Here is a 15,836-nt window from a genome sequence, read left to right as displayed (position 1 = left end):
GTTAAAATCTATAATCAGATTGTTCAAGGATATATGATACGTTCCTAAGTAATACCTGTATCCAGGTTCTCAAAGGAGGAGAAGATGCTTCTTTGGGACTAGAAGGAGACAGACCGACATCAGCACTGCCATTAGAGATGCTGTCAATATCCACATTGGGTAACACCTAAAACAGAATACAACATCCAGCTTTCAGGTCATCACTTTGACTCAAATATCTGTGAATCTATATATCAATAACATATTTAACTTTTTATTGCAAAGTCAATGGATAACAAATTTAAATTATGAAAGCACATTTTACAAAAACTGGAAAATAAAAGGGAAACACAAAGAATCCTACTTAAGACTATTTTTCATTTTTACTATCCCCTTATCCTTTTCCTATGCACTATGCATAGCTAAAATCTTAAGCTGTTTCATTCCAGATTTTCCATTGTAATCAGATCATAAATGCCTTACTATACTACCATATAGACTTCATAATTATATTTTAAATGTACATATGCCATTATTATTTTATCATTTCCTGTTGGTAAACATTCAGGATATTCCTTATATACTATTTGATAGATAGAAATATATCACTCCAAAAAATTTCATATATATATATATATAAGGGTTTTTCCCTGACTTTGAATTATTTCATTATGATATACAGTCAGACATAAGAGTAACTTCTCGAGCCAAAAAGCATAATTATTTAAGATTCCTGGTATTACTACTGAAATGCAATCCAAAAGAGATCTCTTTCCATCATCAAAACCATAGTCAGTCACCCAACTTTCACTGAAATTAGATAATAGAAGTATTTCAGCAAGAACAGTTTTTAAATGGAGATATATTATTGTTATCTTAATTTGTATTACCATGGTAACTAGCAAGATTTAAATTATTCAATTTGATATCTTATAAACTATTTCCTCTTCTCTAGAGTCTTACATTCTTTGAATATTTATCAATTTCCTCTTATGTTTTCTTACTAATTTATGGACGTTTTTATATTTAAAAATGAATCTATCATATTCCTTTCATATGTTCTCACTGTATGTCACTTCCCTCTTTATTTAGAAGATTTTTACATACATAAGTTTTAAATTTTATAGAATCAAGTCTGTTTTCTATCATATCTAAGTTTCCTCCTCTCATGTCCAGACTTAGCTTCAGTTTTGTTAAGGACTGCATGCAATTATCTTCTAATTCTTTTGTTTTTATATTTTGTAGCTACACTTTAGCCTATTGCCTATTTGGAACTCATTTGCTATATACAGTAAAAATTTAGAGTCTAAAACTGATCTATTTCCACACTGCTAACCAATTATAACATACATCATTTCTTTTAAGAGAATCCTATTTCCCATTGACTAATGAAGTATCTATTACATACTACATTCTTTTTAAAAACTAAGAATATTTCTTAAATGGGACCAGTATCAAAACACTAAACTCTTTGTTCTTTCAAATATCAAAATTATCCTGAAGTTCAATTAAAAAAAAATTAATGGCTTTTATTTTTAAAATACAATTTCACTTAAATCATATATTAACTTAGGAAGAATTGACAACCTGAATATTTAAAATTCACATACGAGTTCTCTCCCCATTCATTCAAGTCCTCATATATGTTTGTGTAAAGGTTAAAGTTTAATTATATAAACACATTAAGCCTTTTTAAAAATTAATCATAACATACTGTTCAATTATTCCCTTTGGAATATCAAGTCACCAGGATATGAGTCACTGGCTTAGAAAAGGTAGCTTAAACCATGTAGAACAAGGACAGTGATATCACATAAATATCATAGTTTTAAAGAATGAAAGATCTATCAGGAAAGCAAAGTCTTCATGAAGCAATACAACAGATTTTAAGCACTGAGGTTATGCCAAAGGTTTTATTTCTTAAACTTTTCTGTTCATACACACTGCATACCTGTACAGAAAGCTGAGGAGGATCCCTTTTTTCTGACTTCATTTCTACAACTGCTATGTTAGGCTTCTTTACTCCAGCTTCTATTTTTCGAGATGATGGTGGTATTGAAGTTGTCACTGTTACAGGGTGTGGCTTATTTACAATTACCCCAGCAGGTGGTATGGAATCACTATTACTTTGGGTTTGTCCTAGAAAATTCAGGGGAGAAAAGGAGTCAACCATTTCAGAAATAAGAGAAAATTCTTATATATAACCTAGATCTTTATGGTTAAAATTCTAATATGAAAGGAAAGCACTACCTTTCCTTTACCTTGGCAATCATCTTTCCCTCTGTCATCACTATCATCATGATCCTCACCATGTCAGCCTTTCCCCAGTGACTAACATTTACTAGACACTCATATGTACTAAACACTTCACATTCACTATCTAAATTAAATAAGCCTATGAAGTATTAATATTATCCACACTTTACAGTTGAGGAAACAGAGGTTTAGAAACATAATTTGCTGAAGGTCATAATAGGCAAAGGCAAAGGCAAGACTGAAGTATACTGCATTATGTTGCATTATTTTTATTCTCAAATTTTCATAAGAGCAAAAATGGACAGAAATAAAACCAACAACAAAATGCTAGTGTCTGACTACCAATAAGTATCATGTAGGCCTACTATTTGGTAACTATCATAGTTATCAAAATTTTTGTTACCTTTTACTTCAAAATTTCCATTTCTTTCCTATATTTCAAGGTAAAGAGAGAGCAGTGCTCTCACTAAAAGCACAGACTCTAAAAATCACATGGCCTGGGTCTTAATCTAACTAATCTATCTACTCCACTCTAACTATGTGGCCTCTGAGAAATCACTAAACTCTTCTGTGCCCCAGTTTCTTCATTTATAAAACTGGTACATTACTATGTGTTTTATAGGGTGGATTAAATAAGCTAATTTATATAAAGTACTTAGATCTATACCTGGTACACAGTAAGGACTTTATAAATATTGCTTATTATTTTAGTAGAGGACATGGTTGAACAGACTGCTACCAAGTTGATATGTCATTAACCCATAATATCAAAAATAAAAAATTCTCTCATGGTAAAAAATATTCACATTATATATATACAAATATTCACAATAATTCATCAAAATTAAGAATTGCAATGACATTAAAAGAAAAAATAGCTAACTAGATTTGAAGAGCTGCTGCTGCTAAGTCACTTCAGTCATGTCTGACTCTGTGCGACCCCAGAGATGGCAGCCCACCAGGCTCCCCCGTCCCTGGGATTCTCCAGGCAAGAACACTGGAGTGGGTTGCCATTTCCTTTTCCAATGCGTGAAAGTGAAGCCGCTCAGTCATGTCTGACTCTTAGTGACCCCATGGACTGCAGCCTACCAGGCTCCTCCGTCCATGGGATTTTCCAGGCAAGAGTACTGGAGTGGGTTGCCATTGCCATCTCCATTTGAAGAGCTAGGGTGATACTAAAAATTATTTGTTCAACTTTTACAATGATGGGTCTGAGAGAACTCAAATAAGTTAATAACAAACTCTTAGCTTAGAACACACAGCTACATAATTTTTACTTATCATAGCTAGGTCCAAAAGTACAAAAAGGTAATTTAAAGTACTTCTCCTAAGATATGATGATATTAAACCAAACAAAATCCTTAAATTCTTTAGTTATTATGAATGTTTATGACACGTGTAGCTTCCCTGGTAGCTCGGTTGGTAAAGAATCCGCCTGCAATGCAGGAGACCCCGGTTCGATTTCTGGGTCAGGAAGATCCGCTGGAGAAGGGATAGGATACCCGCTCCAGTATTCTTGGGCTTCCCTGGTGGCTCAGCTGATAAAGAATCCGCCTGCAATGAGGGACACCTGGGTTTGATCCCTGGGTTGGGAAGAGTCCCCTGGAGAAGGGAACGGCTACCCACTTCAATAGTATTCTGGCCTGGAGAATTCCATGGACTGTATAGACCATGGGTTGCAAAGAGTCGGACACAACTGAGCGACTTTCATGACATGTCTAAACATTATTTTAATTTCACCTACAGCAATATACTATAAAATACTGTAAGAATGTTTCCTGTGAGTGAAAACACAGCATCATTTCAGACACTGTTACTAGACAAAGTAAAACATATCCTGAAGCCCTATTCACAAATATAAGCAACACATAAAGGAAAAGTACATGACTACTGTGTCAGTACCATTTTGTAAATTATGTTATTGCCGAATAGAATTTTAAAATTTATGCCATATATTTTGTTGGGTCTTACCTAAAAGAACTGCCATAGGTATCAGATGACCTTCCAGTGTACCTGAAAAAGTAGGCATTTCCCGGCTTGGGCTGAACAAATACTGCTGATCACCAGGAGACAGTGTAGTAATAGAATGTTGCAACTTAGAATCCACCTTTGTAGGTTTCGTGGCAGAAAAGTCTGTTTGTGTTCTTATAGACTTTACTTTAGTGCCTATAATAATCATCAATGGCAGATATTTTAAAATATTGTTTGAACATCTACAAATACAGCAACTCTTCTTCACAGAAAGCTCTCATTCTATGTAACAAGGTTACAGGACCCCAAAATACAAGCAACATATAAATCAAGGAGTGACAAACTTGTTCTTAAGTGGCCAGATAGGATATATTTTAGCCTTGTGGCCCGAGTGGTCTCAGTGGCAACATCTCAATTCTGCCGTTGTAGCATGAAAGCACTCATAGACACGTACATAAAGGAATGTGTACCTATGTTCCAACAGAGTTTTATACATAAAAACAGGCATGTAGACTGCAGGTTGTGGTTCTTCAATCTCTGAATAGATGCAACAACTTGTGCAAATAATATGATAGAAAAGATACAATGACTAGGGGAATTTCCTACTAAGACTCTGTGCTTCCAATGCAGGGAACCTGGGTTCAATCCCTGGTCAGGGAACTAAGATTCCACATGCTGCATAGTGCAACCAAAAAATAAAGACAAAAAGTTAAAAAAAGAAAAAACAAAGAAATGATATAATGACTAGGAAAAATTGATGATTAAGATTTGAAAGAATATTCAGCATGTATTACTTAACTCATTTCCATTTTTTCCAACAGGTGTAAAAAAGTTAAAGATCATTTTTGGAATTGAAAATTTTTTTCATCCTCTCATTATTCTGAATAACCAGACTTTATCCTTGGAAATAATGTAAAGATAATCAAATTCTATACTTATTAAAACCTTGCAAAAGTTAAGTAAAAGTGTAAAGGAAAAGAAATTAAAATCTTTTCTAAATTAATACCTGACATGACTACATTTTTAGTTTTAATATATGAGTAGTTTTATAAATCTGGACTTGTAAATATAGTTTTATGATCCCAGGAAGAAAAATTTTAGTAGTACATCTATAACTTTTTTATCGCCTTCTCAAGTATTCATTCATTCAACTGAATGAATGTTTTTCTTGCAAGTTATTTAAAATACATTCTCTCAGCATTTAAAATGTGTTTGACATCATTCCAGACAAAGGGGATACAAGTACTGAATAAACCAACTGTACTCACACGGCTTACAACTTCTTAAGGAAAAAAACTGATAAACAAAAATACAACATCAGACAGTGAAAACTGCTATGAAGAGCAATATGCCAAGGAAGGGAATAGAGAGGGTTAGGGGATGATATTTTGGATGAGATGGTCAACATAGACCTCTCTGAGGAGCTAACAGCTAAGAACAGAGATTGAAAGAACTGAGAGTGAGCCATGCAAGGGTCTATGGGAAAAGCCCTCCAGGCAGAGGAATAACAGGTACCAAGGCCCAAAAAGGAGGCTGTATCCATAGGTTCTCAATCACTTTATCATTAAAAGAGTTAATTGATACAGTGATTTTTGGATTTGAAAGTATTTTAAAACCTTGGGACATTTTTTACAAAAGTTTCCAAATCCCAAATATAAGTTAACAGCAAGCTCTAATAAATCAAGGAAACATTAGGGTAAATATCATCCACAAAGCCTACTAAATAAAATCTATAAGATTTCTAGATAAATTGACACCCTATATGATGAATTAACTTTTGTAAAGGAATGGAAAAATAAAGCAACCACCAACTCACAAGACAGGATCAGAAAGGAAAATGAATTGGGATCCACAAGTTATGGCATATTATCAAAGTGGCTTACAGACTGCTAAAGCACAAGCTGAGACATTTCAAAATGTAACCAAAGTCAACAGACTCAATACTTAACTAAGAGTTATATTTAAATATGCTAGTGAAATGGTATGAAAACATATAGTGATAAATAAAGATATTTTTACTTGTATATAAACATGATAAAAAAATTTTCACTTCTGCTCTTTGAGAACAAACTAAACTTCTAAAGTGCCCATAAGCACTTTTATGATAATGTACAGCATAAGGCTCATCTTTCTGTCCATAAGGAACATGATAGACTAAGATCTGCAAGAACAGTCTACGTTCCCTGGATTATAATTTAAATTGCTTAAGAGTCATCATCTCATAAATTTTATCATGTTTATCTGAAGATACCATCTAATACTACTTTCCCCCCAATATTTCAAATCTGGTCTATTTTTTCCTACTCTCCTGGAAGGAAATATTTCCATCCCTAAGCATGATATAATTTGAATGTATTTATAAGTAATCAATAAAAAGCAAAAATTAAACTTTATCTATTAAACTGATACCACAAAAAACAAGGTTTCATACCTTTAACTCGTTCTATTACTTTTGGTCTCTGTGGTCTGGATTTAGGAGATGGAGAATTAAATCTGAGGTATGGTCCTTTTTTAAGAGTGCTGCGATGACCCTGATAAACTGGTTTTCCATAGATTTGTAACATATAATCCTTGTCTTGCACCACTGTGGTTGCTTTCAAAAATCCCTAAGTACACAAAGGTATTCAACTCATCAGCAAAATAGTCATCAAACACTTATCTCATTTTTCTAAAACCTCCTTTTGCCAGCTTAAGTACTATATTAAGAATGATCAGATTAGGAAAATCCTCTATATTAAATGGCTCTTAAATTCTGGAGACAATTTCCAAACTGCAGTTTTACAGTTTTCAAAAGCATGAAAGTTAAAGACAAAAATAATTTACCCAAGAAACATGAAGATTCTTACACTACTAAGCATATTTTCAGTACCAAAAAGAAAGTTTAAACACATTTTACATCTGAAAGTAGTAATTTTCAAGTACAGTAAAATGACACAAACCAAGTCTTTAAATAATTTTCTACATTTCTGATCCCACCTTCAATCATAATCTAAATGCCACAGAAAAGTAGCATTTATTGAATATCTGCTAAGCACCAAGCACTAATTCAGTGCTTTATTACTAATTAGATGCTTTACTAATCTGCCCAACAATCCATGTTTGGCATTAACAAAGTTACTACTCAGAGCAGCCAAAAAATTCCCTCCATAGCATCTAGTACCTTGCCACGCAATCATTGGGCACTAAACAGACATCTATTAAACTGAAAAATAACCAAACAAAAATACACACATACACATTTACACATGCAAAGATGAAATACAATTTTGAATACCGTGAACTAAAAAATCTAATTTTTGGACTAGATAATTTCTAGATAAATCCAGTATAACTGAAATACTATGTCAACTCAAAAGGAAAGAATGGTATACTTTGTGCAATAACTTCTATGTGACAGATATCAAAAACTCTAAGTATCAGTAGTTAAAGATGGTTTTCATTTGAATAGCCATTCATATTTTCAAAACATTTTCACAGTCATTTCATTATTTATATCTTTAATAATAATGCAACATTTACATCACAAAAACAGATTAGGATCTTACTTCTTTTCTCTCTTTTTGTAAGCTTGAAGCAGGCATGCTCCTTATAGGTGGATTTCGAAGATGATCCTCTTTTTGTTTTTGAGAATGTTTTCTTGGAATTACAGAGTTGTTTACAGTTTTATCTTGTGTGTTGGTTTTAATATATTTATTTATGTAGTGAGCTCGCTTGTTCCTTTCATTCTTCTGATCAAACCTCTTTTGTTCATAATCTTTTCTTGTCAGTTCATCCTTAACATAACCAAAATTAAAATTACGTAAAATCTATCCAAGTAGTAACACTTCACATCCAAAGTAGTTGTTGTTGTTGTTTAGTTGCTAAGTTTTGTCTGACTCTTCAGGGACCCCATGAACTGTAGCTCGCCAGGCTCCTCTGTCATGGTATTTCCCAGCAAGAATACTGGAGCAGGTTGGCATTTCCTTCTCCAGGGGATCTTCCTGACCCAGGGATCAAACCCACAACTCCTGTGGCCCTGACACTGGCAGGCGGATTCTTTACCGCTGAGGCACCAGGGAAGCCCATTTTTTCCTACTGTTATAAAATTTGATTTATCAGTTTTAAAAGCTTTATAAATAAATGATATTTGTTTACATATGAATAAAAATTCTTTTTAGAATAAACAAAAAATTTAAAAGACTAGTATTTTATGGAGCAGAGGAATGAGAAATAGTAGATGATCTTCAGGGGTAAGAGGGCAATTTTTCATCATAGAGGTTTTTATACCTTTTGATGTTTAAACCATGTGAATATAGTAACTTCAAAAATTAAATTAAAAAATAAATTTTCAAAAAGTAAAAATTTTGTAATAAAGTTCTGAAATATTTATAAATTAGAAGTTACTTGAAGGTTTAAAGAAGCATATTTTGCATGAAATCTACTGTTACAGAGTGACATATATTGCTGGTCATCTGAAGAATAAGACGTGAACTCCAAGTCTTTTGACCCTTAGGTCAATTTTTTTTCTGATGCATCACATAGCAGCTAATATAAACTCTTTGTAACTGTATTAGAGATACATATTCTTAAAACAACAGTGTTTAAAAGTGTATTTTAGGGACTTCCCTGGTGGTCCAGTGGTTAAGACTCCACCTTTCAATGCAGGCAACTTGGGTTCAATTCCTGATCGGGGAAATAAGATCCCACATGCCAAGTGGCACAGCCAAATGAAAAAAAAAAAAAAGTGTATTTTAGAGAGTTCCCTGGTGGTCCAGTGGTTAGGACTCTGCTTTCATTGTCAAGGGCCCAGATTCAAACCCTAGTCAAAAAAGTAAGATCCCAAAAGCTGCATAGTGTAGCCATAAAAAAAAGAAAAAGAAAGAGACAACAAACAAAACAACATACACACACATAACCTCCCCCAGCTTCCCCAAAAAAGTGTATTTTAGTGTTTACTGCTATGGAAACCAAACTAACACTTCATCCTGCTACAACTGGGAGTAAGCATATACATACAATCTTACAGTCAGGAAAAAAACATTTTGCACCTCAAGGTAAAAATGAGTTACCCTGCCTAGTTGTGCTTACTTAAATACATAAAATATTGAGAAATGTCCTTTAAATTACTGACCCCCTAATAAAAAGAGCTCTCCTGGATTTTTGCAATACTAATGTCTGTAGATACACCATAAGATGTGTGGAAGCGAGAAAGTGGCAATTTTTCTATCTGGAAATGACTTCTCTAAACACAGTAACCTGAGAGATTTTTGTGGAGTATTTTCCTTTTAAGTAACTTTGTTGCTTTTACTTTGGTAAGCCAATGTTTCTAAATCTGCTGTCTTCTTTTTTTCTTAAGTATACTTTTTTATGTCTACTTTCTTTTCCAAATGCTTTTGCTAAATTTTCTTTGAAATCACTCATATCTTAGTAGTTGTCTACAATTTTCCAGTTAATAGTCATAATATAATTTATGAGACAAAGCACATGTTGAATAAAATGGAACTTATTACTAATAAGTACAATGGGTGATGGAGTGAAATTAAGACTTATAAGTGGACTTATAAGGAATATTTTGAGAATAGCTATGATACGTATAAACTGGAATATCTAAAGAATTCACTTAATTCTTTCCAATACCTACTTGAATTTCTGCAGAAATCGTTTTAATCCAGTCATCTACAGTCTTTCTGATCCGAATCTTCTCTGATATCTCTCTACAAAAGAGAAAAAAGAATTTTCTTAGATTAACATTAAAGGTCCTAAGAACAGATCTCCTATCTAGCTTTGAATCTATTGTGTAGCCCAATATCCTTCATCTGAAAAGGAAAACCCAATGTTATTAGTTTAATCAAATGTTTCAAGGATGCCTGCAAAGCATATGTAGATTCCAGTAAATAAATATCAAAAAGAGAAAAAAAAAAAAAATTAAAGGGAAAATTAACACCTGTGAAAAATAGCAGCAGCATGTGTATATCCAAATTCCAACTTTATAATAAGCGCACACTATCAAAGGCAATGAAGAATCTTTTCTAAACATCAAAACACATTAAAGCAAAAGGAAGCGCTTAGAAAAAAATGAAGAGAGCCTATAAACTGGCAGTTTCATAAAAAACCTTGGAATGCCAATACCCTGTCCTACCTGTTGTTGGATAGAGCATTGATAAATGAATACATGGCAGCTCCATCCTTTGCACGAATTATAGCTTCCAGATTTTCTTCAAGTACTTTTTTATTATTTTGTACTCCCCTTAAAATCTTCTCAGCATCTTTCAATACAGATCTTGTATTTGTTATCTGAAGTTTAATGGAATTCTGTGGAAGCTCAGCAAGCCTTGACATCTGAGATTCTTTCAACTTAAAAGATAAAAAGGCAAGAATATCAATATGTAAAACTTATATTCATATTTTAATCCACATAAAAGCTGTTAGTATAGTTTGGGGCATATACTACACCAGTCTAAGGAATGAATTTGTCAAGTTGAAGAGCTACAGAAGAATACTTGGCGACTAAAGTTTCTCTCCATTTAGGTGTATACTGTGAATGTTCCATGAAATGGGGCTGGGAAGCCCAAAGTAGTTCAGAGTTCTATAAAAGCTCTCTCTGGTGAAGAAAGCTAAACAAATTAAGAGCAAGTCGGCTCTGGGTAGGCAGGGCAGACAATGTGAACTGGATAAACAAGGGCCATTCACATTCCCCTTCGGCCTTCCTTCCTCTCCAACAGAAGCCTGAGAGTGACAGTTGGCCATGTGACTCACTCTTAGCCAAGGAGTAGTAAGTAGAAATCACCTGACAGGGCTTTTGGAAAAGTTTTGTAAGGGAAACAAGGGCTGACATGTCTTTCAGTGCTCTGTCTTCATCCTCCTCCTGCTTTGTCTTGGTAACTTTATTTCTTCATAACTTTTACCTTTGCTCATCATTGATTTCATGACTTTGTTCATACTTTACCTGGAGTATGCTATTCGTTTCTTTCCTCTTTTGGTCAAGTTCATGAAGAATATCATCAGACTTCTGCACAGTCACTTTAGCTGTTCCTAGTTCTTCATAGGAAGGAAATCTTTGAGTGGCTATAGTATCAATGCTGTAAAAGATTTCAAAGTAAAGTTTCCTAAATTGCCATAAATTCAGTAAACATTTGATGATATAAATCTTTGATACATTCTTAGTTGTATGAATTCTAAAGGGGTCCTATTAAAATTGTACAAAGAATCAGTCAATTATGTGGTTAAACATACAAAACACAAAAATTGCAAGAAACAAAATTACTCCGACCAGATTGGTTTAAGAATAGTAGGGAAAGAGCAGAAAATGGTTTTGCTTTGAAGAAACTCACGTGCAGAAGCACTTCTAGAATGGTAGAGTAATAATCTCTAAAAATCTACTCCTGAATAAAAGCAAACAAAACACTAGCAAAAAGGGTCAAATCAGCTTTTTCAGAATGGTGGAAATTAAACAAAAGCTTGTAACCCAGGGAACAGTTACTTAACAAAAATGACTGACAAGAACAGCAAGCTCTATGATATTTTAAATTGCTCTATTCCCAGAGGCCTTTCCCCAACTGTGAGTAGCTTTGAAAATCAACAGCCTCATAATCACTGTAGCTGTGAAAACCAACAGCCTCACAGCTACTAAAAGGGTGGAAGAAGTGTGGAGCTCCTCAAAAAGTCATATTCACAAGGTTTCTCCTTAAATCTAACTCAGTGAGAAATCCCATCCCACAGTCATTTTTTAAAAACAGTGGCAATTGTTTAACATCTTAGCTGCCTGAGGGAGTCACACCAGTTGAAGCAAACAAGAGGGTGGACAATAAGCCAAAAACTTGGGGAAGGAGATGTCCATGATGGAGTTGTTTGTTTTTTTAATTTTTGGCCACACCCTGTGGCATGTGGAACATGACCAGAGGTCCAAGCCACACCTCCTGCACTGGAGCGTGGAGTCTTAACCACTGAATTGCCGGGCAAGTCCCTGCGGTGAAGTCTGAAAAGCTCCGAAACACTACTGGGGCTCTAAAAGGTCACATGCATGTACAGGGCTATATGTATGCACAAGAATGACCTAAGAAGGGCATAATCTTTCACATCTGGCTGACCATGAACTCTGTACGAGTAGGAAGTTAGGATTAAGACAGGCTTACATACTGCTGGAGCACTGAAGGTGTTTCCCAGTGTATACACACACACACACACACACACACACACACACAGCTGCTCGGCAAAGACAGTGAGACTTAGTCATTCAAAATAGTTAGGAAACCTTTCAATCATTAGCTGACTTAGCTAACCAAATGGAGACTTGCTACACATAATAAAGAACAAAAATTACAGAATTAGTCCAGGAAAATCATTAAACAGCAACAACAACCACCACCAGCAATAACAACAAACTCTGGTGGGAGGGTGGAAGTTGATGGAAGAATCTAATTTCCAGAACTGGCCCATTAAATCATTTTAAATGCCCTTTTCAACAAAAAGTTGTGAGATACAAAGAAGTAGGAAATAGAGTTCAGACACAGGAAAAAGAATATCAGTAGAAACTATCCTTGAGGAACTCCAAATATTGGACTTAACTAGAGAAAGACCATAAATTAGCTACTATAATTGGAGAAAAGCATCAGTCCCTGGGTTGGGAAGATCTGGAGGACAGCATGGCAACCCACTCCAGTACTCTTGCCTGGGAAATTCCATGGATAGAGGAGCCTGGCAGGCTACAGTCCATGAGGTTGCAAAGAGTCAGACACAACTGAGAGACTAACACTTTCACTTTTCAAAAGAATGAAAGGACTGATGCTGAAGTTGAAGCTCCAATACTTTGGCCACCTGACCCAAAGAGCCAACTCACTGAAAAGACCCTGATGCTGGGAAAGACTGAAAGCAAAAGGAGAAGGAGGGTGACAGAGGATAAGATGGTTAGATAGCATCACTGACTCAATGGACATAAATCTAAGCCAACTCCGGGAGATAGTGAAGGACAGAAGAGCCTGGTGTGCAGGAGTCCACGGGGTTGCAATAAGTCAGACATGACTTAGAGATTGAACAACAGCAACAAAAATAAAAATGAAGTCTTGGGAATTCCCTGGTAGTCCAGTGGTTAGGACTCCATGCTGAAGGCCTGGGTTCAATCTCTGGTCAGGGAACTAAGATTCCACAAGCCACGGGGCAAGACCAAAATAAATAAATAAATAAGAATGAAGTCTCATCAAACAAAGAATATCAAAAAAGATAAAAGCTATTGGACTTCTGTGGTAGTACAGTGGATAAGAATCTGCCTGCGGATGCGGGGGACACGGGTTCCATTCTTGGTCCAGGAAAATTCCAAATGCCATGAAGCAATTAAAGCTCATGCACTACAACCACTGAGGCCGTGCGCCATAGAGCCCACGTGCCACAACTACTGAGCCCACAGACCTAGAGACCATCCTCTGCAACAAAGACATCACAATGAGAAGCCTGTACACCGCAACAAAGAGGAGGCCCCACTTACCACAATTGAGAAAGCCCACAAGCAGCAGCAAAGACCCAGTGCAACCAAAAATAAACACATAATTTTTAAAAAAAACAAAAGCTATTTTTAAAAAAAGAGAAATTCTGGAGTTGAAAAATACAGCAACTGAAATGTAAAATTCACCTGACAGGCTAAACAGCATATTCAAATTGGTAAGAGAAAGAATCAGCAAATTTAAAGATAGGTTAGTAGAGATTATCCAGTTTGAGGAATGGGCTTCCCAAGTAGTGCTAGTGGTAAAGAATCTGCCTGCCCATGCAGGAGATGCAAGCGACTCGGGTTTGATGTCTGTGTCGGAAAGGTCCCCTGGAGTAGGAAACGGCAACCCACTCCACTGTTCTTGCTGGAAATTCCATGGACAGAGGAGCCCGGTGGGCTATAGTCTATGGGGCGCAAAGAATTGGGCGTGACTGAGCAACTGAGCACAGTTTGAAGAACAGAGCAAAAAAAGAATGAAAAAAACTAAAATCCTTAAGACCCGTCAGATACCATCAAGCATACCAACACACGACATAGCCCAAGGAGAAAAAAAAAGGTCATGTGTACTACTTAACTGTGTAAAAAAATAACGGCCCAAAAATTCCCCAACTTAATGAATGTTAATTCACTCATCCAAGAAGATCAACAAAATTTTAGGAGGATGAACTCAAAGAGATCCACGTTTAGACACATCAAACTGTCAAAAGCCTAAGACAAAGAGAGAATCCTGAAAGATAAAAGTAATTAATTATATATAAAGTATCCTTAGTAAGATTAACAGTATATTTCTCATCAGAAATCATGAAATCTAGAAGGTAGTAAAATGATATATTCAAAGCACTAAAAGGACAAGAGTATCAACCAAAAATTCTACATTCAGTAAAACTATGCTTCAAAGATAGAAATTATGACATTTCCAGATAAAAACAACTGAGAGCATTCATCACTAGCAGACCTACCCTATAGTAAATACTAAAAAGAGTCCCTTAGGGTGAAATAAAAGGATGTTATGCACTAACTCAAATCCACATGAAGAAATAAGAGTATGGGTAAAAGTTAACTGTATAGGTAAATATAAAAGACAGTATTAAATTATTTGTTTATAACTCTCTCCTTCTATCTGATATAAAAGACAACTGTGTAAAACAGTAATTATCAAGCTGTAGAGACAAGCTTATAATGTATAAAGACATAATTTGTATAATAATAGCAGAAAGAAAAGAGGAGGGAATCAATCTATATTGCAGTAAAGTTTCTGAATCCTGTAGAAATTAAACTGGTATTAATCCTAACTAGATTGTTTTAAATTAAGATGTTAATTTTAGTTCCTAGGGCAACTACTGAGAAAATAATTCAAAAAAAAAAAGTAAAAAAAGCAATAAGGGAATTAAAATGTTATACTAGAAAATATCTATTTAATGTTAAAAAAAAAGACAGTATGGAGGAATAGTAGAATTAAAAAAAGACCTAAGATACATAAAAACATATAACAACATGACAGACATAAATCTTACTTTATCAGTAATTACACTAAATGTAACAGACTAAAATTGTACAATGTCTCATGAGATTACACAAAACGTAGCTTGTTTAGTTTTCGTTACTATAGTTTTCATGACATTCAAGAAAAAATTATAGTGGCTGACTATACCTTGACTTTTACTATTTACTTGACTTTTTAAAAACTTTTTATAATATAATGTAATTTCAAACACAAAAGTAGAAAGAGTAGTATAGTGACCTCCATATACCTTATTTACCTACATCAATAACTAACTCATGGCTATCTTCATTTCATTTATACTTCCAACCTGGTTTTCCCCACCCTGCAATGGATTATTATTGAAGCAAATTCCAGATATCATTTAATCAGAAATGAATAGTAAATAGTCTACATTTTGAGAAAATTAGATGTATTCATTTGGTGGCTTATATGGTAAAGAATCCGCGTGCAGTGCGGGAGACCTGGGTTTGAACCTTGGGTTGGAAAGATTCCCTAGAGAAGGCAAAGGCTACCCACTCCAGCATTCTGGCCTGGAGAATCTCCATTGACAGAAGAAACTGGCAGGCTACAGTCCATGGGGTCACAAAAAATTGGATATGACTGAGCGACTAAACACACACACACTGTATAATTATAGAAAAGAGGAAATATATATTAGCAGAAGAAAAT

At 34.8% G+C, this 15,836-nt stretch overlaps 1 protein-coding gene across 7 annotated transcripts in view; it reads right to left on the bottom strand.

Moving 5' to 3' along the window:
- The window catches only part of KIAA0586 (KIAA0586 ortholog), a 114,617-nt gene that overhangs the window by 77,298 nt on the left and 21,483 nt on the right, over positions 1 to 15,836 (bottom strand). For all 7 annotated transcript variants that reach the window (XR_006270089.1, XM_043472191.1, XM_043472190.1 and 4 more), the window contains exons 11-18: positions 11,132 to 11,264; positions 10,325 to 10,539; positions 9,827 to 9,899; positions 7,752 to 7,979; positions 6,638 to 6,812; positions 4,207 to 4,401; positions 1,931 to 2,118; positions 56 to 166 (exon numbers count right to left, since the gene is read on the bottom strand). Coding sequence is in view for 6 of the 7 variants with exons in the window: in XM_043472191.1 (XP_043328126.1) it covers positions 56 to 166; positions 1,931 to 2,118; positions 4,207 to 4,401; positions 6,638 to 6,812; positions 7,752 to 7,979; positions 9,827 to 9,899; positions 10,325 to 10,539; positions 11,132 to 11,264 (1,318 nt within the window). In the remaining variant the exon portion in view is untranslated. The remainder of the gene's footprint in view (positions 1 to 55; positions 167 to 1,930; positions 2,119 to 4,206; positions 4,402 to 6,637; positions 6,813 to 7,751; positions 7,980 to 9,826; positions 9,900 to 10,324; positions 10,540 to 11,131; positions 11,265 to 15,836) is intronic.

Source organism: Cervus canadensis, chromosome 6 (genome assembly GCF_019320065.1).
Source record: "Cervus canadensis isolate Bull #8, Minnesota chromosome 6, ASM1932006v1, whole genome shotgun sequence".
Classification (NCBI taxonomy): Eukaryota; Metazoa; Chordata; class Mammalia; order Artiodactyla; family Cervidae; genus Cervus; species Cervus canadensis.
This window is presented reverse-complemented; position numbering and strand designations above follow the sequence as displayed.